The 25,812-nt window shown below is 45.2% G+C and overlaps 1 protein-coding gene across 7 annotated transcripts in view; it reads left to right on the forward strand.

Annotated features, from left to right (window-relative positions):
* The window catches only part of rarga (retinoic acid receptor gamma a), a 56,378-nt gene extending 33,213 nt beyond the window's left edge, over positions 1-23,165 (forward strand). For 6 of the 7 annotated variants that reach the window (XM_041053004.1, XM_041053012.1, XM_041052996.1 and 3 more), the window contains 7 exons: positions 16,789-16,937; positions 17,268-17,409; positions 18,515-18,678; positions 19,038-19,214; positions 19,538-19,742; positions 19,991-20,149; positions 20,353-23,165. In XM_041053004.1, coding sequence (XP_040908938.1) covers positions 16,789-16,937; positions 17,268-17,409; positions 18,515-18,678; positions 19,038-19,214; positions 19,538-19,742; positions 19,991-20,149; positions 20,353-20,717 — 1,361 coding nt within the window. In that variant the 3' untranslated portion in view covers positions 20,718-23,165. Of the gene's footprint in view, positions 1-3,047; positions 3,553-16,788; positions 16,938-17,267; positions 17,410-18,514; positions 18,679-19,037; positions 19,215-19,537; positions 19,743-19,990; positions 20,150-20,352 lie in introns of those variants that run through there. The other variant, XM_041053040.1, reaches the window with a different exon arrangement.
* Positions 23,166-25,812: the final 2,647 nt, after the last annotated feature.

Here is a 25,812-nt window from a genome sequence, read left to right on the forward strand (position 1 = left end):
ACATCAGCAATGGAAAAGCTCTACATTCCTTTCAAAATCACCATGCTGCGTTTACTGCACAGGCATTTAAAAACAAGCTGTATTTATTGCCTTACACACCACTGTGTTGTTGACTATTTGCCTGGAACCTGACTGACTGTATAGAGAGGAAGTGGCAACAATGTGAAGTATACGTCTTATCTGTAATTGGCATCAGAGTGTCAGACAGTAGTAAAGCCTGATTTTCCTAGGCTCCAGTCCACGTGGAGCTAAAAGCAGACTTGGTCTGTCAGACTGAGCATCCCTATCGTCTGTATAGATAAAGAGATGAAGCATCGTAGATATAAAGTCCTATCACAGAGGAAAATTTTAAACATTTTGAATATGTGTTAAAAATCCGTTCTTATCAGTGCAGTTGAACGTGATTGAAAGCAGCAGTCACACAAAATGACCAGCGAGTTGGCAGCCACTGAAAATGAAACATTTCCAAATCCAGAAACAAAAGCAGAGAACTTTGTCAACTAAAACAAATCATGCAGTCAGGAAAAAATGGCCATAGGGAACTTGATGAAATGGGGAGAGTATTTGCAGAAACAGAGGGGGGAAGAAAAAAAGAATGGAGGAGACCGATGCAGAGACTTGTGAGCCAGAGAGTGAGGGAGAGAAGGAGGGAGGGCAGAATAAGTTTGGGGGGAAAGTTAGTGGCCCAGTGGGGGTTTCTTCTAGAGTTCAACCTCTCTGGCCGGGGAAGGAAGGGGAGGAGGGAGGGGAGGCAGAGACTGGCCTGGGTCAGCAGCCGTATGGAGTATGTGTAGATTAGATGTCTAAACTCGCTCCGCAAACCCTCTGAAGCGCTGGAAGACTTGCAGCTCACTATGCTGTGTGCCAATAAGCGGAGAACCTGGGGTTAGTGGTCTGAATTACAGTCTCAAACACAGTAAAAAGAAATGTCAATACCAGGGGAGAGTCAGATAGGCTCCATAAATCTCCAAAAACAAAGAGTTTCAAGTGTGAGCGCATGATATTATAAATCGATTGTGTTGCAGCTCGTCAGCCCAGAGAGCAGCCCTGGCACACATCGCTGATGTTACATAGAACATTTGAACACCAGGGGATTAGGCAGTTTTGAGTTTCCAGGATGCTGTATGAAACTAGCAGCGAGAGAAAAAAAAAAAAAAAGGACAGGAAGGAGACGACAGACGAGTGTGAGAAGAATGCTTGTGGATCATAAAAATGTGACTTGGGGCAGTGATGATTTAATCTGAAATGTATCCAGATCAGGACTTTTTTTGGGGGTATAAATTATTGTGTAAATGGATGGAGAGGTAGAAAAAGAAAAGTGAGTCATTTATAACAACAAACTGTTAGCAGTTGGATCTTTGATAGATAACAGTTTGTTATCTAGCGTCACTGTTCTATTCTTGCTGTCACAAAGCTTCCTCTTTATGACCTGACATCTGGATGAAGAAACACATAAAAACTACTGATGTTGTTTACTGTTTGATGCAACAAAAGATCTGTTAAATGTGTGTCTGTTTGTGCGAGTGTGTGCCTGTGTGCATACGAGGACTGTATCTGCCCACATCTGTGTGCGAGAGTGTGTGTGAATATGCCAGCTTAAGAAAATAAACAAGAGGTCTCAACCGCGGGGGAATAGCTTTTAGGTCAATAAACATTTTAATTCAAATCATTCAAAATAGCCCTAAATGTGAAAGCATGGTTTCTTTCATAAGACAGGAAAAAGAGTGAAGTGTTAGACAGAAGAGGAGGAGGGAGGGCACTGTGTGTTTATGGAGAGCGTAGCCAGCAGCACAGATTGACAGGAAATGGTGTCTTTTTTGCCTGCTGGGCTGTACCACTTGTACTGGTCTGACAGGGGGGAGATGAATGTGCGGGGAACACAGACTAAAGCCATTCTATTATCATATATCTCCCATTGTATCAGGCTGTTTGCTTTAGCCCAGCCAGAGCCTATCTGTCTGCTGAGCAACAGTTAGGACCAGTGACAGGCTGTTTCATTGACCACAGACTGCCTATTGATTTCCTTTGATTTACCATCACTGTGAGGGAGCTGCTGTGTTTTAAATCGAATTGTTTTTAGCAATACAGAGAGCAGCCTGTGTTAAGGAAGACGACACGTGAAAGCCAGAACGTTGTGGTCTGAGTCTCAAATATACAGTCTGGTGATCATTCAGGTGGCAAGCGGGTTTTTGATGCATTAAAATTCATGCTCGCACAACTTCGTTACATCTGCTTCCTTGCGTTTCTGTGTGCGTCTTCGCAAAAGATGCTCGGAAATAAATGACAAACAAGGTCAAGTGAACCTGCGAGAAGTGTGTCCAGCACATGGTGTGTTTGTATATTGGGGGTATTTGTCTGTGTAAATGCACTGCGGGGATTGAGCAAGGCAACCCTCATTCATCACTGTTAAAGCACTTCCAGAGGGAGAGACAGAAAGAACTGCCCATCCTCTGTTCGCTCAAACAGACAGGGAGAGGAGGGAGGGATTTACCCTGGCATCTGGTTTCTGGGTTCAACCACAGCACAATGTTCTTTCTCTCTCTGTCTCTGGCTCTCTTTTCTCACACACACATACGCACCCGGCCAGTGGCTGGACTTTAATATGGTTATGATTAGAGACGGGGGCTCGGAGAAGGGAGGGAAAGGGGGCTCATATTTACTGCAGGGGAATTGGGGGAGGTGCGATGTAAAGACAGACAGAGGCAGGGACCAGATTTGAATGGGACACGATTGGGGGGGGGGGGTGCTGTGTTTGTTTGTGTTTAGGGCTGAAATATGAAACACAAAAGCAGCAGGGACAAAAAAAAAGCAGGAGAAGAATGGGAATAAAGTTTTGTCCTCTAACCAGATCAGTTCTTCTTCCAGTGCAGGCTCTGCTGGTCGGCCCCCTCTCCTCCCTCCCTTCTACCCCCTCCTCCTCCTGAGTTCCTCTCTCTATCCCTCCCTCTCTGGCATTCTCTCTCTCTCTCCACCCCCTCTCAGAGCGTCATGCCGAGGCAGTTGGTTTGCTCCGCCGTGTCTGGGGCTCAGCGAGAGCTGTGAGAGGTTGTTATTTAGGTCTGTTACAGCAGACAGGGAGCAGCTCACCCAAGGGCAGGGGGAGAGTAGAGAGTCAGAGTAACGCTCAGCTCAGCTCAGCTCAGCTCAGCCAGGCAGGAACCAGATCTGCATTCCAGCTGAGAGGGAAAGAGGGAAACTCCAACATCGGCAGGAAAGGACAGCAGAGAGAGTGACAGTGAGAGATAAGTGAAGGGAGGGAAGGGAAGGCAGCACATCCAGCTAGCTGTTGCTGTGGTTTGTTGTTGTCACAGCTTCGGCGAGTGACGTGAGCGGTGGAAGCAGGACAGGACGCAGGAAGGACTGAGGGCTCGTAGTGATTTTTGCTGAGGGCGGCAGGGGGGGGTGCCATGTTCGACTGTATGGAGGCTCTGGGAATGGGCCCCCATCAGCTCTATGATGTCACCAGCCGCGGTGCATGCATGCTGCGGAAGACGAGCCCCTTCTTTTCAGGGTTGGACCCCTTTGCTTGGTCGGGCAGTGCCAGCGTTCAATGTAAGTGGCATCCTGTTTGTATTTCTCGTGTGACACAACCATGTCTCTCTCCCTCTCTCCTCTCTCTCTCTCTCTCTCTCTCTCTCTCTCTCTCTCTCTCTCTCTCTCTCCCTCCCTCTCTCTCGTGTTACTGGCTTGTTTACCCCTCAGGGCTCGGCCAAGGGGGCTGCTGTCAGGGGCTACAGAGCAACACAGGAAAAGACTGGGACAGACAGTCTCCTCTCCTCTCCTTTCCTCTCCTTTCCTCTCCTCTCCTCTCCTCTCTCCTCTTCCCCCTCACAGCCCATTGCCAGTTTGAGCTGCTCAGCCATCTGAGAGAAACTCTCTGCTATGATATGATATTCACTGTGTGTCTGTGTGTTTGTATACTTGTGTGTGCCTGTGTGTGTGTGTCCATGTTTGACTTGTGAGCTTTAGCCCATGGAGTCAAGTTTCAGTGACAATGTGAGCCACCTGAGGTTTGACCTTGCCAGGTGCTGTATACTAAAACAAAACTATTCACAGATGAAAGAAAGAGGAAAGGGGCTGGTGAGTGACAGGAAGAGAAAACACTGATGCTTTGGATACACTCTGTTTTGTTTATCTTCCGTTCATGGTGTGGGTGTGACACTAGACCTTTGGTTCCTGATGTATTTCTCATGAAATGTTAATGACAAATTGTAGCCTGTTTAATTTTACAGATGCTAAAAGTTTTGTGTAGCTGACTGCAGTCCTCATAGGTCAGAGGTTTGTTTGTGCTTCTGGATACTAGATGGATAATGATATTCCTCTTCAGCCAAACAGCTATGAATTAATAAGCAGATGAATTATTTAATGGATAAATGGATGAATAAATTAGAAATGTGGAATGCATACACAGTCTTAAGAAAGCCAAGGGATGTTCTAGCCAGCTTTCTTCTCGCTCTTTTTCTCTGTCAGCTTCTCATTCAACAGGCCTGTCTCTGGACAGACAAAACTGGGGTCCATTTCCATACACTTCCAGGGGGCCGCTACTGCTGTGAGAGAGCGTGTGAGAGTGGAAAAGGAGTGGGGGTGTGTATGCATGGTATGGTGGGAGAAGTGTGGAGGGAGCCAAGCCAGATATGACAGTGGAAAAACAATCAAGAGTAAAAGATGGAGCTGTGGGATAAACAGCTTAGCTGTGTTCTTGTTTTTTGGAGCTTATTGAATTTGGTTTTGAAATTTTATTTATTTCTTTGGTGTTTTTCTGTTTGTTCATCCTCCTGCTTTTTTGTTCCTTTCTACTGCTTCTTGAGGGGAGTCATCTGTCTTCATTAATCGTGAAGACACCAGCATTTCAGTGGCTGTCATGCACACTGGCTGAGCTTTAATGAAGACAGATGCCCTGTCAGTGGAGGCCGAGGCCAGCGGGGGACTCCAGCCAGCCCAGCCTGCTCTGCTTAACTAGGGGAGCCCTGATGATAACAAGATGAGATTTGTTTATTTAATCAATCAGGCCTCTATGGCCTCTCCTTTTAACCCATTCACACACACACACACACACACACACACACACACACACACACACACACACACACACACACACACACACACACACACACACACACACACACACACGTGCACGTTTAAAAATTAGGCCTCCAGATACCAGAAGTACATTTTTCTTTTGGGTCTTTGTTCCAGCTAAATGAAAGAGATAAAAAGTCCTGAGAAGCTGCCCCGAGGGTAAGAGAGCTGAGTCTAGCAGAGCGGAGCAAAGTGGAGCTGGTGTGGTGTACTGTTTCAAGCCCTCTGTGCCCAGTAACCTTTGTAAACAAGGCTGCCCTATCCCCACACAAGGAGCCATAATGCCTCTCTTTACTGAAGCAGTTGCCCCTCATTGTCCTCATCAATGAGGCTGATGAATTGATGTTTGAGTCTGATATCTCATTAAGCCAGCCCAGCTGCACAACAGAGGGACCTGTCTGGCTCCTAATGCCACACTCACACAAGCATGCATGCTGCACACCAGAATAACCTCTGAGCTTGTGAAGGGAGTCACCTGGCCCTGGAATGATACTCAACAATGAATTACTGTGGTCAAACTGTTTTTTTTTTGTTTTGTTTTGTTTTGTTTTTTTTAAACTTTTGTAACAAGAACTCAGCAGTGGTAAAATGTTGGCTTTCAGATTTATTTTATAAAAACAAGGATGCCAGTTTTTATTTGATAACCTATGAAAAGGCCATAAAAAGTGTTTGTGCCCCTAAATCTCCCACAAAATGAGTATATGCTTTTGTCTTGGCAATATATCTCCTGCAGTGATAAGTGTCACTGTTGTTGGCCGTTAGCCAGGGACAATCGAAGGACTTAAAAGTGTGTGGTCAGTTTTCCTGTTTTTTTGTTCACCAGCGGGGGACCTCAATGTCAGAGGTTAGTCAGAGGCTACGGCCTGACCAATGTCAGATCTACACCATGTGTGGCGGCCTTGTCAGCTCGCTGAAAAGGAGACCCTTTCAACCAGCTCGGCTTGTGTAATGCTCTTAAGTGCCTTATGCCACGGAGCTGGTACTACATCTGAGCTGCCCTGGACGTAAGGATAATGGACACTGATTTAGTCATACGTCAATGAGAACTGAATTAGTCAACTGCCAGGGAAGCCATTTGAGAGAGCCTATGCAGACCAATCCCCTCTCTGTCAATGTTCATTTGCTTAGAAGAATGAGGCAATTACGCTTAGCGGTTCTCCAGGGTCAGAAGAAGGGGAAGTGTGTTTTTCTCACCAAAACACGCTCGTAGCTCGATCTTTTTGGACACTGTTTGGATATTAATTGTGATGCTCGAAAGCGATACATACAAGAGACTGACAAGGCAGTAACAGATCACTTGAGTAATCCGTCACTGTGTGTACAATCACACACACACACACACACACATAGGCACACACGCCTCTTTGTTTTCCCTTAATGTGCTGTTCAAATGTGAATTGAAGAGCTAATTGAAATGGGGGTATATCTCTGCAGCAGTGGCAGAGAAATAAGAGCTTCCTGTAACCGCTGGCACATTCTGGCCCCGATCATTTTGTCCCTGATAGAAGTCCGCAGTTATTTCATTATAATTACAAAAGATTCAATTAAAAGATTAGAATGCCTGAGGGGGCAGGACTCCGAATAGATATTGGTATCTTGGGTTAGTGGGTTGGTGTAAGAGAGAGAGAGAGAGAGAGAGAGAGAGAGAGAGAGAGAATGAAGAGAGACAGAATGAAAGAGACTTATAATACCGTGGTTGTAGTTCTAATGAGGACTTGTCAGTGCTTGTCGGTGCTGTTATATATACATAAACCTTGTTGATCCTTTCAAGATAATGTCAAATGAATGTGCTCAAGTTAAAAGGCTTAAGTAGTCAGCTGGTCCAAGGTCACTGAGTCGTAATTGATATGGCCGAGGGAAAAACCTTCACTCGTCTCTGAAAACAATTATGCCAGTGCAACTAAATGAGCTGTTTGAAGTAGGAAATCACTACAAAGTGAAAAGTACAAAACACCGAAGCATGAGATTAATCTTTTTTGTTCTGTAATTCCAAGTTGTAATCAAAAAAAAAAAAAAGTACCTCATTTCAGAGTGCAGTTAGTAGACAGAAAGCCCCCTGTTTCACTAAGCTGATCACTGGGGAAAGGTGCATTATTGTGTGCATGCATACATGTGTAGGTTTTTGAATGTACACACGTGTATAAAGGCTTATATGTATATATTTACATGTTTGCCCTAATAGACACACACACTTATATATATATATGTATATATACTGGGTAACTTTTTACTTTTACTCTCCCATTTTGCTGTTCAACAACTTTAAATTGAATCTGAAACTATAATACTAAATTAAACTGTTTATATTAAAACCAAGTTACCGTTTAATATTTATTGTATTATATCACATTTGAACATGGAAAACATTTTTGTAGCTTGAAGCCATTTTTGGTCGAAGAACTACTTGTGTTGCAGTATCACGCCACCTTGCTAACAGATCTGTCTCAGCTGAGCCCATTAATAGGCAGTGCCGCCTATAAATAAACACATTCAATCCCTGCAGTTGCTTTAAGTTTTTCCACAAGCCCTCTTTTCATGTGTGGTTTGGCTTATGCATAGATATGAGTGTGTCAGCCTATGTTTGCATGTGTGGAGACTGTATGTGAACTCCTGTGTGTACAGTGTATGTAGTGTTTACGTGCCTGTTTGGCTGGCGATGGGCACCCGGACTGCTGTGTCAAATCCAGACACAGACAATGTGCCAGGCTGGATTCCTCACGCCTGTGCTGGAATCCCGCTCCCGCTCTACAGCAGTTTATAGCCCCTCAGCAGCGTCAGTCGCACCACTGTAAATAAAACTCATCAACCACCATGTGGAAGCTGAAGCTTTCACCTCGGACTGGCTGTTTGTCTCTTCCTTTCCATCTTAGTGAGGTTTTTTTTTTAGCAGTATTTCACAAGACTGCTTACTTTGAAACATTACGAGGAATCCCGTTCGGCTGAAACAATTGCGTAGCACAACATGACAGAACAGGCTGATGTGAAGTAACTGGGCCAACAGTTTGCCCCTGTGTATCAGCCCTAGCTGAGTATAAAATGTGGAGTTTCGTAACTTCTTTCACAATCGTTTGCTGGTCACAGAGGTATTGTGGCTGCCCACCATCCATGTCTGGCTGCTGTTATTGTAACTGTTTACTGAGAACAGCTCTTTGCCTGCCAGGCACATTTTCCCTTGCACAAAGGCGTGGGCAATTGGAAACCTATGTGTGTACGGCCGTGTATGTGTGTGTGTGTGTGTGTGTACCTTGGCATTCATGTGTGCGTGCTGTACTTGTGCATGCACCTGCGAGAGTTCATTTCACTGGTGAGTGTGCGATGTACTGTTGCACATGTGTGTTTGTGTATAGTATATATAGGAGTATGTGTATATCAGCCTGGAGACATGTGTGAGCTGAGTGTGAAGAGAGCAGTTCTCTTACCACCATGTTATTGACTGACGGCTTGGCTCGAGCGTTGCTAGGGGCTCACTGTTATGAGAAGCGGAGGGCTCGGACAGCCCAGCCGGGACTAGAAACCCAGACGAGCCCTGCTGTCTTCCCTCTGTGTATGTGTGAATGGGTTGTGTTTACGCAGCCGACAGTGTTTGGCAGGGAGTGGCGGGCGGCTGGCGTTGAACAGCTATTATCTGGGCTCAGGGGCGGAGAGTGATGGAAGAGGAGTTGGCCGAGTGAGGGAGGGAAGAGGGAAGCGAGGCTGGCGTTGTTTTCACTTGGACATTAGTCAACTTCTGCCAATGTGCGTATGTTCAACTGCCATGACCACTTTTCAGGAAATGGTGCACGAGTTCATTTGTCTATACTTGCATTAGTTCATTTGTTTGTGTGTGTACATGTCCATTTCAGCGCGTGTATAATTTTGCCTGTGTGATCACTGAGGGGGAACAGGTGTGTGTTAGCTGACATGCCTGTAATTGAGTGCCTAGCCGACACTTGGGATCTTTTTACTAGGAGAATATGAATGTCGGTGGAGAACTTCACAGATGCCTCTCCGTGCATATGTGTGTGTCTGTTACCGTGTGTGTGTTTCTGCGTTTACTCACTGACTTGTGTTTACATGTGCACATGAAACCGTGTTATTGAGGAAATCAGGTTAAGGCAGGAAACAGGAAAATCTGTTCACATCTTTACACACAGCTGGTCAGCAATCACATGTCTCTCCAGCTAACTGTCATATTTTTGAACCAAGGCTCAGACCACAGTTTTATATTCTTTTTATTTCATTTGCTTTTACTGTGCACATGTGTCTGAACTTTACAAATAGTCTACTTTACAGCTGTGGAAACTTGATTATTTATTTTTATTTTAGTTTTCTGTTTTAGTCAGATTTTGGATTTATTTATCTTGGATACAAGGATGAAAAGTCACAGTAATGATCTTTCCTTTCAGCCCACTGCATTGCTTTCAGAGTGATTCATTCCCTGCCATGACCTTTGACGTGCACACATGTAAAAGCATGGCTACAAAATCAGGTCTCTCTTTTTTTTCTTTTTTTTTTTACAAAGAAATCAGAGGAAACTGGCAATAACCAGGTTACTGAGGTGGATGTAAATATACTCACTGAATTGCTCTGCCCCTGCAGTCGATGTCTTACTCTGAATCTGACACCAAAAAAAGTACATGCTCACTTACATACACAACACACAGTCGTGGGCAGACATGCATGGATGCCCAGAAAAAAAGAACATGTTCTTTTGTGGCTAAAAACTAGCAGACAGTGTGTCCATGTCTCCAATGTAGTGTGACCTGTCATTGAATGAGAGCTGGCTGTAGTCATCCTGTCAGTAGGCCTGGATTTATCAGCTCCTGCTCCACTGTTTGAGCACCTCACATTTGCCAGTCGGACAAGACAGCCAGTTAGACAGGAAGCTATCCAGCAAAGGAGTTAGGGGCGGTTTGGGATGATTTATGCCTTGTTCAGGAATGCTGAATGAATTCAGGGTACACTGCTGTTATGGGAACTGAGTGAATGGGCATTGCTTACTTTCTCTGTGAAGTATTTTATTCCCTGAATGGTAATATTGCCCCACGTTAATGTCACACGGAACTTCCAGCGCATCGAGAGGCAAGCTAGAAAAGGAAATGAATCACTATCGGGCCCCAGTCTGAGTATCTTGTCAGTGCTCTGACAGCCTCCGCCCAGACACAGAGTTGGGCAACCTGTTGGCGGTTGGTTGCCAAGCAAAAGTGAAAAACTCTGATATGCATCATTGCTTCACTTAACTACTCAAAGCAGAAGTTTCTCAGAGCGACTTCTACATCTGATATTACTCTAAACGCTTGTGCCAGCTTTAGGGGACTTTGTGCCAGTTTTGCAGTGTTTCAGAAATCACCTCATACGTTTGGACTGCAGTTCACTCAGTTTTCAGGAAGCCACAGTCATTTGTGGCTGCTCTCTCACTGTCGATCTGTCTCTCACTCGCCGACTCTTTCTGTCTGAGCTTCTGTCTCTCTCAAAGTGCTGCTTTTAAAGTCCCTCCAAGTGAATAGACAGAGGAAAAAATGTAGCTTCAAATGCAAACCTTGACTCAGTAACGTCAGAAAAAATATGAAATAGCTGGCTATCGCATGATTTTGCTAAGCGCTCACTGAGCTGCAGCGTGTGCAGGAAAAACAAGCAAGAGGAAACACTTTGTGTTGTGTGTGCAGATGCTTGGGCACGGACATTTACATGGTGAGTGGGAACGAATTGCGTACTACTATTTGTGGGTGTGCTTGTTCCTTCCAATAAGAGGTTTGCATTTGCACGCTTTGGTCTGCGGTGCTCCCCCAATGAGCTGGAGTGAATACTACTGTTGTTGTTTACATTATCCTCCTTTCCCCTCACTTCCTCTGACAGAGCCAGGCTGCAGCCAGGGCTGTTCTACTTCTACTTTTGCAGGTTTCTATTGTTGTGGGGAGGAAGCAATAGCAATTGAACGAGCGCTAGTGGCCTTGCCAGAGACAGACAGGTGAGAGCCAGGGCTACAGATGGTGAGAGGAAGTCTGAGAGGACGAGAAACAACCCGAGGATCAAAGACTCAGGGTTTCCCTCGATGACTCTCCTCTCCTCTCTTCTCTCCTCACCTCGCCTGTCTGCCTGTCTCTGCTGCTTCCTCGCCTGCCCGTGAGTTGTCCTGTCTTCTTGACATGATCAATGGCCCAGGCCTGCGCCAGATTGCCAGGTTTGGGTTCACTCTCCAGTCACCGGAGGAGAGCCGTGTCCCTCTCTGTCTTCTGGTGGGCAGATGAAGAGTCAGCTGGAGCTCACCACAGGGTTCAGTGGGCACATTTTTTCCACAGATCTGCACTTGACTGTCTGTTTTTTCCTGCATTAGCCATGAAAGGCCACTGACTTAAATCCTTAAATTGAAATTATGTTTCCTTTCATTTTCCCAGTGTTTTTAAGACCTCCTTCCTCAGGTTTCGTACAAGGACGTTTGAAGGAAACTTTTTTTTTTTCTGAGTTCATGGGGGACAGGCAGCTTGGTCGGCAAGTTTGTCTGTTTGAAGCCAACTTGTGTGTATTTCTTGACAGGGTTGTGTGGTGCAGGAAAAGGGGGGGGGGGCTTGCTGCCAAATGTTGACTTGGCTGACTCCATCAAGAAAATATCAAAAGGCCCTTTATGAGGTGCTGTAAAGAAGAAAGGGTGTTTTGAGAGCACCACCAGACTGCAAGGGTAATTCCACTTTTTAAAATGTGCCCTGAGGATACAGGCTTATCCCACCTGCTGCCTTTCCTGCTCTGCTCTGCTTGTATGCTTTCTTTGGGGAAGCTTTAGATAAAGAAGTGTGAAGAGAGAGCGAGTAGTGTGTGTGTTGGCAGGATTTTGTGTGACATGTCACATTGTGTCACTCTCCAAAAGTCCAGAGTTTTGTCAGTATTGCTCATAGCTCATTGCTCATTCACATATGTGTTCGTCTTCCTCTGTGTTTCATGGCTTTCTGCTGGTTCTGACAGAAGGGTGTAAGTTCCTGAAGTGGTGTGTGTGTGTGTGTGTGTGTGTGTGTTAATGTCTGGTTTCTCACTCCTCCCTGGCCATCTTTGTGTGTTTTCACTGCTCAGGCCTAAGCCATCTCCTGGTCGGCAGCCTGGTTTTATCATAGACCTTGTTTCAAAAGACAGCGTAGCGGGGGCCTCTTTGCAGGCATGCGAGTGAATGTGCATGTGTGTGACTGTTGGAGCTCAGGTAATGAGCTTTCTGACAGCTGTTGAAAGGTGTTGCTACTGCTCATCACCTTTAATGAAAGCATCCCCCCTCCTTGTCACACACACACACACACACACACACACACACACACACACACAGTCCTACCTCTCTCCTACCCTACCCTTGACTACTCCACCTCATACTCTATTTCTTTCTCAATTGTAGGACAGGTTACATTGTGCGCTCTTGTGTAACTCACACAATAGAGACTTGATAGACCTCCCACCTGAAAGCTCGCAGGTGACTCAACTGTGTGCAACAGAGCTTGAACAAAGCAGCAGTATTACTCCACCTGTGGGAAAAGAGAGCACATGTAGAAAGGTGTTGCAGTGAGGAGACTCAGAGAAGTGGCTACAAAAGCAGTGACGGAGATCCTCCGGAATGACTGGTACTGAAAAGAGGAAGGAAACGAGCCTGTTGTGCGGGACCTTGTAGCAGAAGCCTCAGAGAGATGGCAGGAAGACGTGGGCAGCGAAACAGTAAGAAGGAGAGTGAAACACACTGGCACCACTGACAAGGGTGTGGTACTTTCTTTTCCTCTTTCATGAAGCCCAGTTCTGCATAGAAACCTTTCGGTGTGTGCCGATGGTCACTCAGTCAGTCACCCTGTGGTGCTGTAGCCTCTGCTATGGGGTAGAGGGCCAAGGGCACCCTCAAAGGCCCCCCTTGTGTGCCAGCAAGTCTTCCAGCCCACTGTTCACCATCCTCTCTCAATCTGCTCCCCTTCTGCCACGACTGTCTGCCCAACACCCACCCCTCTTTTCACAGTGAGCCCTACTGTGTGCCCCTCTCTCACACACTGCTTCCAACTCTCACACACTCTTTTACTGCTCAGTGCATTCGACAAGAACACGCAAGCTTTACAGGCTGTTTAATGAAGGTAGAGATGGAGACAAAGGCCCCACATGCCTGTGCTTGCAGTTTGACACGAACAGAAAAAAAAAAAAAAACATGAACACAATGAGCCACACACACATAGGAGGATACACTAGAGCTCACTGCCTCACTGTTACGAACAGTCCTGCGTTTGCAAATCAAAGAAGAGGCTGCAGAGAGTGGGCAGCGCCGCTGGTTGGAGTCGAATGCATGCAAATGACATAAACGCAGAGACGAACACCTACAAACATGGCTGTGTCACTTTCTCATGTATGTACGTCGTCCACACACAGAAACAGCCTGTGCATTCGCTCTCACATGCCAAGACTAGACTTCTGGAACAGTGTCCCACTGAAGATTCAATCACACCAACAAGTCACGTAGTCAAAATCTGCAGGCCTATTGTGAAAGAATACTTGTGACCGTGCCAGAATGTCATATGCTGCTCAGTTAAAAGGAGTGTGTTGCAACACAAAACACGAGCTGCATAGTCATGCCTTTGCTCACATACATTAGAAACACTCCCCTTTCCAGCTGAGTGAACAACAGGCAGCTTGAGTGTTAGCAGAAAGTCCCTTGTTTTTCTATATTATCTCTTCCTATTGTCTCCTTTTCTCTCCTATTGTATCTGTTGAACCTAAAGGGACGTCGATTGGCCCAGTTGACTTAACCTAGAACTTAATGTAATTGACCTAGTTGAAGTCACCTTCAGCCAAACAGCTATTTCTGTCCTGTGCAGTTACATTTCACATCTAATGAGGTTGTGGAGAATGATGTACCGCACATCCAGCTCAGGCTGAAGCTCTGTAGTATAGTAGTGGTGGTTGGAGGGGGGGGGGTTATTGTGTGTGTTCACTGGTTTGTGGCTTGTGAACATTATCCTCCTGTGCGTGTATGTGTAGTTTGTAGCAATTGAATGGTATCTGTGTGTGTATGTGACCAGGAGATTAGGCCTGGTCAGTGCAGCTGGGCCACTTGTGCACAGAGAGTATTGAGAGAAGGGATTAGAGAGTAAACTGATACTTAGCAGGAAACGAACAGTGGCTACTGATAACTCAGCTATCCCTCCTTCTTGTCCCTCTCATCCTCTTCTCCTCCCCCAACAACAGCAGCCACCCACCTATCCCACTTCTCTCATCTCAACCGTCCGTCATCAGCTCACAGGCCTTGGCCGGCAGATTGTCATGCAAATGGTGCCCCGGGCCTCGGAGCGCTGATAAGGAGGGCCTCTCATTTCACAGGGCTTTGTTTTCTAAACAGTGATGAGCTGAGTTGAGGAGACTGGGGAAAGGGGCTCAGGGCGGCTGCTTGAATGGGCCCTCTCACTGTGGCGCCCTGGGGTAAGTGGTGTGGGGGATTTGGATGGAGAGGGCTGAATGAGGCGAAGTCTTGGAGGCGGGTACAGGAGTCATGTTCTCTGACAGGAACCAGGTTCAACGTGTTGATGGAGCCTGATGTATTTTCTCTCTCACTCTTGTCTGAGTTTTCTCCGGGATGGCCTTTCTCTCTTTGGCTCGCTTTCTTCCTCCATTTAGACAGTGTCAGTCAGTGTTCGTTACTTGACGCCACATATGGTTTGTCCTTTTCTGAGGGGTTGTCAGCGCTCGGTCTGGAGCCTCATTTGCTGCTGTTATTATTGCATAAACACAGAGGTTCATGGCACGTTCAGAGGGTTTCTGCTCTCGCGCTGACCCTGCTGCTTTGTTACATTCTCGCCAAGGAGATATGAGAATTGCTGTAGAAACATTCAGCAGGCGTAAACTTCAGGTTTTAGATTGATTTGCACATTTGGCTTTTGGGATTGCTCTTAAAACTAATGGAAAACATCTTTGCCTCCAGCAAAGTGAGGCTTTCAAAGGAGGAATTTGAATGTGGATTCTGAATAGTCAAATATAAAAATAAATATGAAAAACAGATGTTTGAGCAGCAGGCAACAAATGAAAAATGTCTGACATATTTCTGTTACTATCATTAATGAGGTAGTAGCTGGCCAGTCACAGCAGCTGTAGCAGAAATGGTAGTGTTGGTCAGCTTGGTCTTGAACAAGACTTGCCCTCAGGAGCAACTGTGTCCTCTCCTCCCCCTTTCCCCCTCTGCCCCCTTCTCTGTTTTTTTATCAAATTCCTCTTTTTATGTCCCCCTTTTTTTTCTTCTTTTTGAAGTCTCCCCTCTCTTGTAAAAAGCCAAGCTGGTGGTTTTTGCCTCAGCCTTGGGTGTGAGAGAGGGGAGGAGGGGGGGGTTGTAGGTTAAGTTTAGGCTAGCCCTCTGTGCTTTCCATTGAAGGTGCTGGGGGGAGGTGGGGGCAGTAAAAGTTAGAATTTTAGAGCCTCCCTGTTTTTTATTTTATGATTGGCTTTTTTTACGGGCTGGGAGCTACAGCTGGTGGTGTGAATAGCTGCCCAAGGTGACCGAGTCCCAATAAAGTGTAGGCCAGCCGGGCTGGGGCCTCCAGTCCAGCCATGGGACCGCCTTTATAGGCCGCCTTACGAGCCTAGGCCTCTATTAAAACCTGGCAGGGCTGCACTGAGGAATTTAGGGCCAGGAAACAAGAGAAAAATAGGGTTTGTGTGTCAGGGGGTGGTGAGATGCAGAGTTGGGGGGTTGAAGTTTGAGGGTGACCGAGGGTGAAAGTTGAAAGAAGTGCTGTTGGGTAAAGGGGTGGATAGGGGGGCAACATGTGTGTCTGTGAGCTTATGCAGGCTAACATGTGTGATGAGGGTCTGGTCCTATGTGTGTGCAGCAGCTTGTGTTTCTCTTGGGGAAAGTATGGAATCCATACACTGCACACTTGAACTTCCAAGAGAACCTGTACTGGTTCCACTTTGGAATATAATGACGTTTAATGTACCATAGCAAGTATGTGACTTGAGGTAGTGCTGACGTCATAGTTGTGTTCCAGTTTGGAAAGTAGAAGGAGAGCCTATCACCAGCTTTGCACGCATACATGTGTGTTTGACATGTGCCTGCTCTGTGCGTGCAAGATGTCATCACGAGCTGTTGTCAGGCCGTGGAATGAGGAAGAGCCAGCTTTGACTCTTGGTTGCAGCAGCTCACTCTCTTACCTGGCCTTATCAGACAACCTGTCAATCAGTGGCACTTTTTGGTCAGAGCTGTAAAAAGCAGTTTTGTCTCTGCTGTCAGACAGTCATCCTTCCCTTGTTTCTCTGTGTTCACACAAACCAGTAATCTCCCCAAATATGCGCCTGAGTGCTGTGCCTCATGGTGGTAATTGGTGCTTGGAAATATAAACTGTTGCCTACAGTTCATACACCATTCCTCTTTCTAGCTGTTATCTTATCATGTTTGTCCCAAAGAGATACAAGCAAAAAAAAAAAAGAAAAAAAGAAATGTGATAATGTATCTCAATCCACCTTCAGGCGAAATGTTTACCATCTGATCATAACCGTTATTCAGCATTTCTTACTGGCCTCGCAAAATCAAATGGAAAAGGAAAAGGAAACGCTGTCATATCACGTTTGAACGCAGTTAAACACACTGGACTATCCACACCTGCTACATGCACTGACAGGTGCACATGTGACATTTGCAGACTGTACAGTAGCTGTAGGATAATGATTTGTGACAAATCATGTGCTCATGTGTTCTGCTGTCTTTATTTATTTCTTTATTTTTTGTCTTTTTCACAGCGGTGGAGACCCAGAGCACCAGCTCTGAGGAGATGGTACCCAGTTCTCCGTCTCCACCTCCGCCACCTCGTGTCTACAAGCCCTGCTTTGTGTGCCAGGACAAGTCCTCAGGGTACCACTATGGGGTCAGCTCCTGTGAGGGCTGCAAGGTGAGAAGAACCTGCCGGAGCCCTTTGAGCTCTGCTTTGTCTGGATCTGTTACACACATCCATAAAAATACTGGGTCACATGAATTAGTTTTGAATTAGCTTTGCTTCATCATAAGAAGAAAGAAAGTAAAAAGACAGATTAAAACAATAGTTTCACTTCTCTGTTATGGATTCAAATGAGAATACAAAGATGAAAGAAGGGCTCTTATGAAAGAGAAACAGTTAAATGGCACATCCTTGATTTGATGACTTGACTACAATACACAATCTCTCTCCCTCTCTTTCTCTCTTGCCCTCTCCCCTTTTGTCTCTTGCTTCCTGATGCTCCAGGGTTTCTTCCGCCGCAGTATCCAGAAGAACATGGTGTACACCTGCCACAGAGACAAGAACTGTCAGATTAACAAGGTCACACGCAACCGCTGTCAGTACTGCAGGCTGCAGAAGTGCTTTGAGGTCGGCATGTCCAAGGAAGGTGAGCCCTCCAGGACGGGATTCCCAACGGATAGAGAGACCCACTTCCAAAACATGGATATTCACTCACTCAACACAGACATAGACACACAGAGATTTCAAACATGGATCAAGACAGCGTTTTTATGCCGAGGTACCTTGGAGGTACTTGGCTGAGATTTGATTTTTGTTTTACCACCAAATGAAAGATCTGACCTGATTCACACAGCGTGAACCTGATTATCTATTAATGCTCAGTCAGAGACTCAGAGTCAGAGACTATGCGGCAGGGAGAAGCAGAAGCAGATGATCAGCCTACCAGGGGTGGTGATCAGGGCGAGGCTGGGCACTGTACCAATCATATGACTAATCATTTAACAAAATGATTCTGACTTTCTGTTTCACCGCAGAACCTCGCCCTTCAGGCCGTCGCAGACACTGCTTTCATTCATAAAGACAACAGAGCAGAAAACAAGATTTTGAGAGATAATGGCGGCAGGATTCACGCTGTTTGCCAAAATCAAAGACCCAGTTTTGCGGCCTCAATATTTTGACTCTGTGTGTGGACGGGCGTGTCTGTGTGGCAGTTTCTTGCCCTTCACAGAGCCCGTGGGACATGTATGTGGGTGTAATGTTTGTGTGGGATGTGTGTTAAGACCGGGATCACATTGTGCCTCTGCTATTACTGGATATCCTGAGAGGAAGGAAAGTATGGGAGGAGGAGGGAGAGGAGGCAGAGAGTGAGAGAGTGGAGGACTGGCTTGTGTGCACCGGTCAAGTGGATAGAGAGATGGACAAGGAAGAGAGCGGGTGATAAGACAGAGATAGCCACTGTCCGTGCCGTGCTAAAGGAAATATGTTAATACTGTTAAGAGCAACCTTAGTTGCCTCTGAGTTCTGGTTTCCACTAGCGAGCAAGATGTCCTTGGTAGTGATGAAAGACACTGAGCATGAGTGCAGTGGATGTTTTTACATGTGATCACCGATAGAGAAGAGGAACATTCTGTAGTTGGTCTCTGAAACTGTATGAGGAAAGGATTTTGTGTGAATCTGTAGTTGTGAATCTCTCTTATTTACCAGCTTTGTGTTCTTGTTTGTTTTTTTTGTTGTTTTTTTTTTTAATGCAGCGGTGCGTAATGACAGAAACAAGAAGAAAAAGGATGTGAAGGAGGAGGTGGTGCTTCCCGAGAGCTACGAGCTCAGTGGAGAACTAGAGGAGTTGGTCAATAAAGTCAGCAAAGCTCACCAAGAAACCTTCCCGTCACTTTGCCAGTTGGGCAAATACACCACCGTAAGTCACACACACACATAACCCACACTGCGGTTCACATAGTATATGTGGCAACTTTCTCCAAGCTATGCCGTCACAGAGTGCTCCTGAATTGCATGCAAAGACGTAAATTCACCATAGCTTTCCCAACAGAGTGGTGGCTTAACTAATTCAGTTCCCCATTAAGCCATCTGTGTGGCCTCTGAATGATTGATGTAACATGTAAATGGATTTTTTTTTTTCCCTGATTGATGTTAAATGTAAATGTGTTGTGAGGCTTGGAAACGCTCGCTCTTGATGCAAACAGGGTTGCACGTCACCTCTGTTACAACATGCTGAATTGTAGGGGGGGGGGTGTTTTCGTGTGTGTGTGTGTTCAGAACTCCAGCTCAGACCACCGCGTCCAGCTGGATCTGGGTCTCTGGGACAAGTTCAGTGAGCTCTCCACCAAATGCATCATCAAGATTGTGGAATTCGCCAAGCGGCTGCCAGGTTTCACCACCCTCACCATCGCAGACCAGATCACTCTACTTAAGTCGGCCTGCCTGGACATACTGGTGAGGAACCCACTGTATTTGTTTTTCTCTTTTGTCCTCTTCAGTCATTTTGGTAAATAAGTGACTGGAGGTAAAAAAAAAACAAAAAAACAATCAATTCATTCTGAGATGAGGGAACACCGGCATCTAGTGGTGGCAAGTGGTACTATAGGAAGATTTGGCCAAATAAGTAGCATTTGAGTATGTTGGGTTTTAGAGTAGTTACGGCCAAATATCACGGCACTACTGCAGATATTTCGATGCCGTAGAAAACCATGTTACGTTACCTGTACATCATATTTTGCTCACTGCTTAAGACGTTTTCTTACTTCTTTTGCTCACAGATGCTGAGGATCTGTACACGCTACACCCCAGAACAGGACACTATGACCTTCTCAGATGGCCTGACTCTGAACCGGACTCAGATGCACAACGCCGGCTTCGGACCACTCACAGACTTAGTTTTTGCCTTCGCTGGCCAGCTTCTACCCCTGGAGATGGACGACACAGAAACTGGCCTCCTCAGTGCCATCTGCCTCATCTGTGGAGGTACTGCAGTGCACACACACAGACATAGACACACACACACACACACACACACTGATAACATCAGTTGTAGAGAGGAAGTGGCACTACTTACAGAGAGGATTAGTAATGGGAAGAAAAAGAACTAAAAATTTGTCTTCATACATAAAATCATTTTAAGCAATAATAACTTTTCACAATTCTTTAATTTTAGTATAAAGTACAATCTGGGTAATTAATAGACTACATTATGTTTCTTGCTTCCTCATCAGACCGTATGGATCTAGAAGAGCCCCAGAAAGTGGATAAGCTGCAAGAGCCTCTGCTTGAGGCTCTGAAGATCTACGCCCGCCGCCGCCGCCCCAACAAACCCCACATGTTCCCCCGCATGCTGATGAAGATCACTGACCTCAGAGGCATCAGCACCAAGGGTCAGTATAAAGAGAGCGATTCTAATAGGACAAAGTTTAAATCTGAAGAAGGCCTAATTGATTTCTTGACAGCTTTATCAGCAAACATATAAAGTGACACACTAAATCTCCACTAATTTCAGCCGTGTGTTGTTTCATTTGTGTTTTCTACGTGGCGGGAAAACATTTTAAAACATGGTTTACATGGCATACTAATTATCCAGGTGCGGAGAGAGCCATCACTCTGAAGATGGAGATCCCAGGGCCCATGCCTCCTTTGATCAGGGAGATGCTTGAGAATCCAGAGGCTTTTGATGACCAAACAGAGAGCAACGAGAGCCCGCCGCCTCCGCCCCCGCCGCCACCTCCGCCGCCAGCCCTGGTCCTGAAGCAGGAGGCTGAGGACGAGGACGACAGCTGGGCCACAGAGAACGGCAGCGAGCCGTCACCGGAAGAGGAGGACGAGGATGACGATGACGACGTGGGAGATGAAGAGCGAGACAGGGGCTCGGACAGTGACGGGGAGTCCTGGGGGGTTCTGGATGCCATAGATGGGTCGAGGAAGGGCCTTGTTGGGAGGGCGCAGTGAACGAAGCATTTCATACATACATACACTAATGTGCATACAGGTTCATACACACACACACACACACACACACACACACACACACACACACACACACAGTACAGACATACAGCACAACCTCACTCACTCTCCCACCTCAAGAAAATGCTGGCCTTCCCCCCCCCTCTCTCTCTTTACTGCACATCAGTGTGTCCTCCTCAGCGGAGCACAGCAGAGCCTTATGTGTACAGACACTTCTAACTCAGGCCACATGGTCCATGACAAGTGAACTACAGATAAATAAAGTAAAGGAGAGATGACAGTAAACCATATAAACTCCTGGCATAGCCAAGAACGGAGTTAACGTGACAAAAAGAACATAACCTCTTTGAGAAAGCTAAATGTCTTTTTTTTTTTTCCCGCTATTGTTGTTTATATCTAAATAGGGGAACGGCCAAACCAGACATCAGAACTCAGCAGTTGACTCCGATGGATTACAACAAGCACATTTCTCAAAAGATAACAAGAGTACAGGGCAAAACCAAATCGAGTATGCTAATCTTTTGGTTTTTTGTTTGTGGTTATTGCTTTTGAATATTGTTTTCAGTTTTTTTTTCTTTTTTTTCAATCTATGAATAAGTCCATACATATCTATATACCATTATATTTTTTGTCTTTATTTGTTATTCTGGTTTTATATATGAATCGTTTAGACAAGTTTTTTTTTTTTCTTTGAAGAGCTTTCCTGAGAAGATATTCAGAGGGAAAGAAGGGTAATCAGAACTGGCTGGGTCTTCCTTATCAGCTACATATGCTTAGCTGGGGCTTTTTTTGGGGCACTTTGGCTCACTGTGGATGTCAATGATAATCAACCCAGAGGACTATTGTTATGTTGCAGTGATTTAATCAGTTTCTGTTATCAGGGAATTGGCATTATTCTATTTTGCTCTCGTCGCAGCCAACATACGGCGTCAATGCGGAAAGTAAGTATCTTGTGCCAAAGTTAGGAAAAGTCATCTTTGGAGTATGAGTTTCACTACTGGCAGGGACTCCAGCCACGATCCAGCGATCCTCACAGCAGAGTGATCACTCACACATGCACTAATACAAACACACCCTTGATCTCATGCACAGCATAAACACACAAAAGCATACAACACATATACACACACACACACACTCCTCTCACTCTACTCTCAGCTGTAGCAGATGAGCCGACCTGGCCTTGAGTGCCCGGACAGAGATTTACACTTGACCGTATATGTAGCACTTTTGTGATCCTCTATTCAAGTAAGGCACATCTCATCCGCTGAGACAGTAGAGTTACTGTCTATGAGCTTAAATCTCCATTAGCATGTCCAAAATGATGACAACATGGACACATTAAAAACAATCAACCCTAGAGCACTCCCCTGATAACGGCAGCAGCCAAGTACACACATGCACACTTTCAGCAAGGACAAAAACATCCACACATACTAGCAACATTATGCATCAACACAATGATCAAAGACATATGCAAGTCGAAAGCAGGAATCCTTATGGAAGACATTTTGGAATCAGACTCAGGGCTTTTCAGTAAGGACCAAACCCTAGCTGCTTTCAGGCACGCTAGAAACAGGCAATATTTATGTGTGTATTCTTGACTCCGTTTTGATCAGCTCAATCCCTCTGCGTGTACATAGAAGGTGACAAGTCTGAAAAAAAAAAACAAAAACAGCATGGATGCCAGTCTGACTCTCCCCAGAGGGGAGGGGCAAATCATCATCATCATCATTATTATCATCATCATAATTGTCATCGTCATCACTGCCCCACCTGTGCTTGTGCTGGCATCCATGCAGCAAACTGCCTTCTCATCCCAAAAGCCATTATATCATTGTGTCTTCTTGTGTATATCCCCACTTCTCTTTAAAGGAGCTGTGGAGGACTATGTGTTCTCTTGTATCATTTCTTTGTTGCCAAATTTTCTCAGTAGGCGATCAGCTGGGAGAGTGCAGCTGATTTACAGTACAGAGGGGTTTTTTTTTTCCTTTTTTTTTTCTCTTTGGTCTCTCTTCGAAGCAATATGAACATTCTCTCTGTAGCGGTGAGAGGTCCCATCTTCTGAATATGGGCAGGTCTCCTCATTTAGAGCTGTGTGTGTTTGTGTGTGTGTGTGTGTGTCTGAGCATGTGTGCATGCATGTGAGTGTGAATGCTGTAACATGATGTTTTCAGTCATTGGGTGAATGTCCTCGGTATGGTGCTATCACACAAACGCTCCTGTTGATGTGTGATGACCTCATCCTTTCTCTCTGCTGGGCTGTCATGACGTCAATGATGGTATTTCAGGCAGAATATTGAGATTATGTTGTTTTGTTCTTGTTTTTCAACATGGCCAAGGTGTTGTCTACCCTCTGTTTATGTCAACTCTTGTCATACAAAGAAAAGCCATATAAACAGTAAGAGGCACAATAAACTACTTTTGTGAGATTACTGGACTTTTTTAATCGTTATTATAACATTTTTCTTCCTCGTGGAAAATTATTAAATGTTTCACGCATGCAATCATAATATTTAGGAGAATAAAAACTATAAATGGATATCTTTGAGTTAATATAACCATACATTACCAGAATGCATCAGTAGAGGGAGCTCTTGCACCACGACTGCAGTTCTACACTGCATACATCCGTGTTCACCCTGCATGGAGGACGAGAGCAGGGTCTGTTGGGTCATGGAGAGCTGTGGGTGCAGAGGCTAATAAATCACAGCCTCCTGCTGAACAAGGACATCAGATAAAGGTCTGTTCCTAAGATTTGTTCACTCTGCAGTTAGAGGAGTGCAGGTGGTAGCGTTAAAAAAAAAAAAATCACAGTTACTCTTTCTCGTAGTTTTGTTTCACAGATAGAGTGATCTAGAAGTTCAAAAGTAAATCCGTCTGTTATGATGTATTTATTGAAATTTAGAAAGGTGGACAACATTTAAGAGGAAAAAGAGCGGGCCCGAGAAACACCTCAACACAACAAAGGAAAAAGGGGAAGTGCAAATCAGATAGAAATAATGTATCTCAATTTTTGGATGTATTAGATAAAACATGTCCGAAATTGATAGAGCTGAAATGATGAGTCAATCGGCAGAAAAACGATCACCAACTGTTTAGATCATTAATGAATTTGTTCAGTCAAGAAAAAAATGGTGTCATGTCATAGTAAACTGAAAATGTTTGGGCTTTCTCTCAGTTTCATAGACTAAATTAATTGATTACTTGGAAAACATAATCATCAGATCAATCATTAATAATAAAACACACACACAAAATAGTAATATGTTGCAGCTCCAGATATTAGCCATGTCCTTATTTGAGATCTGCCAGAGAAATTGAAGCTGATGCTTCCAGCTAAACAGTCAGGACATGGTCAAACATGGTTTCAGATTTATACGATGTCTGATCTTGTACAGGAGAGCGTCTTGCATCCAAAACTGAATCTGTTTTGGTAATGACCTGTGAAATGTGAAAGGAAAGCAGGGCCTTAAACTCAAATCAGAGTCTACAAATTTGTCAGAATGTCTCAAAAACATCAATATAGTTGTCTTAACCAGCTAAAGCACATAAACATTTGTCACAAATTTTTATAACTCCTACCTTGGATACATCACTATCAGTGATGTGATCACTTCTCTTGAACGGGAACCCTCTTAGTAAAGGGCTTCTGATAGTAAACATCTCTCTTTTTTCAGTGTACCAGTGCGGGATACTAATGCCTCACCTTGATTTTATTAATAGAGAGACAGAGAGAGAGAGAGAGAGAGAGAGAGAGAGAGAGAATCAGAAGAGGGTGATAAACAGAGATGAGATTCTATCAATTATATGATTGCTTTAATTAACTATCATTAAAGACAGATCAATAACGACAGGCTGGAATTAAAATAAGGTCCATACATTATACACTACTTTACAAGGAACAATCAAACAGGCTCGTATACCGAGCCCCCCCACCTCCCCCCGGAAGGTGTTGCCATGGGAACCCATGGGAGGGTTTGGGTGTGCTTGAGGGAATTTAAAGGAGCCGGGAAAGATTTCTATATACTCATCCTTCCACATCAGTGATATTTGATTAACTAATTACTTGAGGTGGGAAGGCTTCGCTGGAAATGAAAAAAGGATGAAAGTGTGTGAAGAAAGGCCCCTGGAAAAAATGGAATAACTGTACGATGAATTAATAAAGGGTAAAAAATCTCCCTTGTAATATTCTTGCAGCCAGAAGACATCAATTATTCACAGAAAATAGTAAAGAATCCATAAAAGTAGGTCATGACTGCAGCATACCAAAGAAATTCATCTGAATATTTAAACCCAGAGAGGGACCGTGCTGAGTTTGCTCTGAACACGAGCAAACTGCAGCGGTGCCTCAGTCAACACGCAGGATAGATAATGGAGCGGCAGAGGCTGCTGCTCCTCGGAGAGTGATTGGGAGGATAAAGCTCAGTGAACCCAAGTGCTCCTGGCAGCAGTTAGGGAGGAAGGGCCTGGGCTCAGGGTGTGATAAAGGCAGGGAGTGGAGGTGCATGAGGCCTAGGTTTGATGTGATAAAGAAAAAAAAAATACGGGAGGGTCTTTCTGCGTGGACCTAATGCTATATACAAGACAGCGAGGCGTATATGTCATTTGCAGAATGCACGGAGTTGGAAGCAGGGTCACGATGTGAAATACCACATCATTTACAGTGTGTCTCCTGCTTGGGTCAGAACAGACAAAGAGGACATGCTGGTCATTTGTTACATATGCAGCAAATCCATGGAGAGTTGGGAATCAGTCAAGGGAAGAGAGGAGAGGTGAGGGGAAGGTGAGAAACGTTTTCAAGTGCAAAGACCATAAATTTAACACCTTCCCCTGTACGAGCCAGAGAGGCAGGCGGGTGATCTTAAAGAAAGGGTAATGGAGAAAGTGATGAAGAAACGGGTAAAGGTATCTGTGACAAGAGTGAGAATGGAGGGTGTGCCAGCAGGGAGGCAGAGGAAATAAACAAGGCCAGGTAGAGGAAGGGGTGATTTGGGAAAGGGGAGCGAGGGGCTGGGGAAGGCAGGCATCGGGGTCATAAAAACTAGGAGATGTGTTCTGGCCTCTGGGTCTTCAT

The sequence above is a fragment of the Toxotes jaculatrix genome, chromosome 2 (assembly GCF_017976425.1).
Source record: "Toxotes jaculatrix isolate fToxJac2 chromosome 2, fToxJac2.pri, whole genome shotgun sequence".
Taxonomy (NCBI): Eukaryota; Metazoa; Chordata; class Actinopteri; family Toxotidae; genus Toxotes; species Toxotes jaculatrix.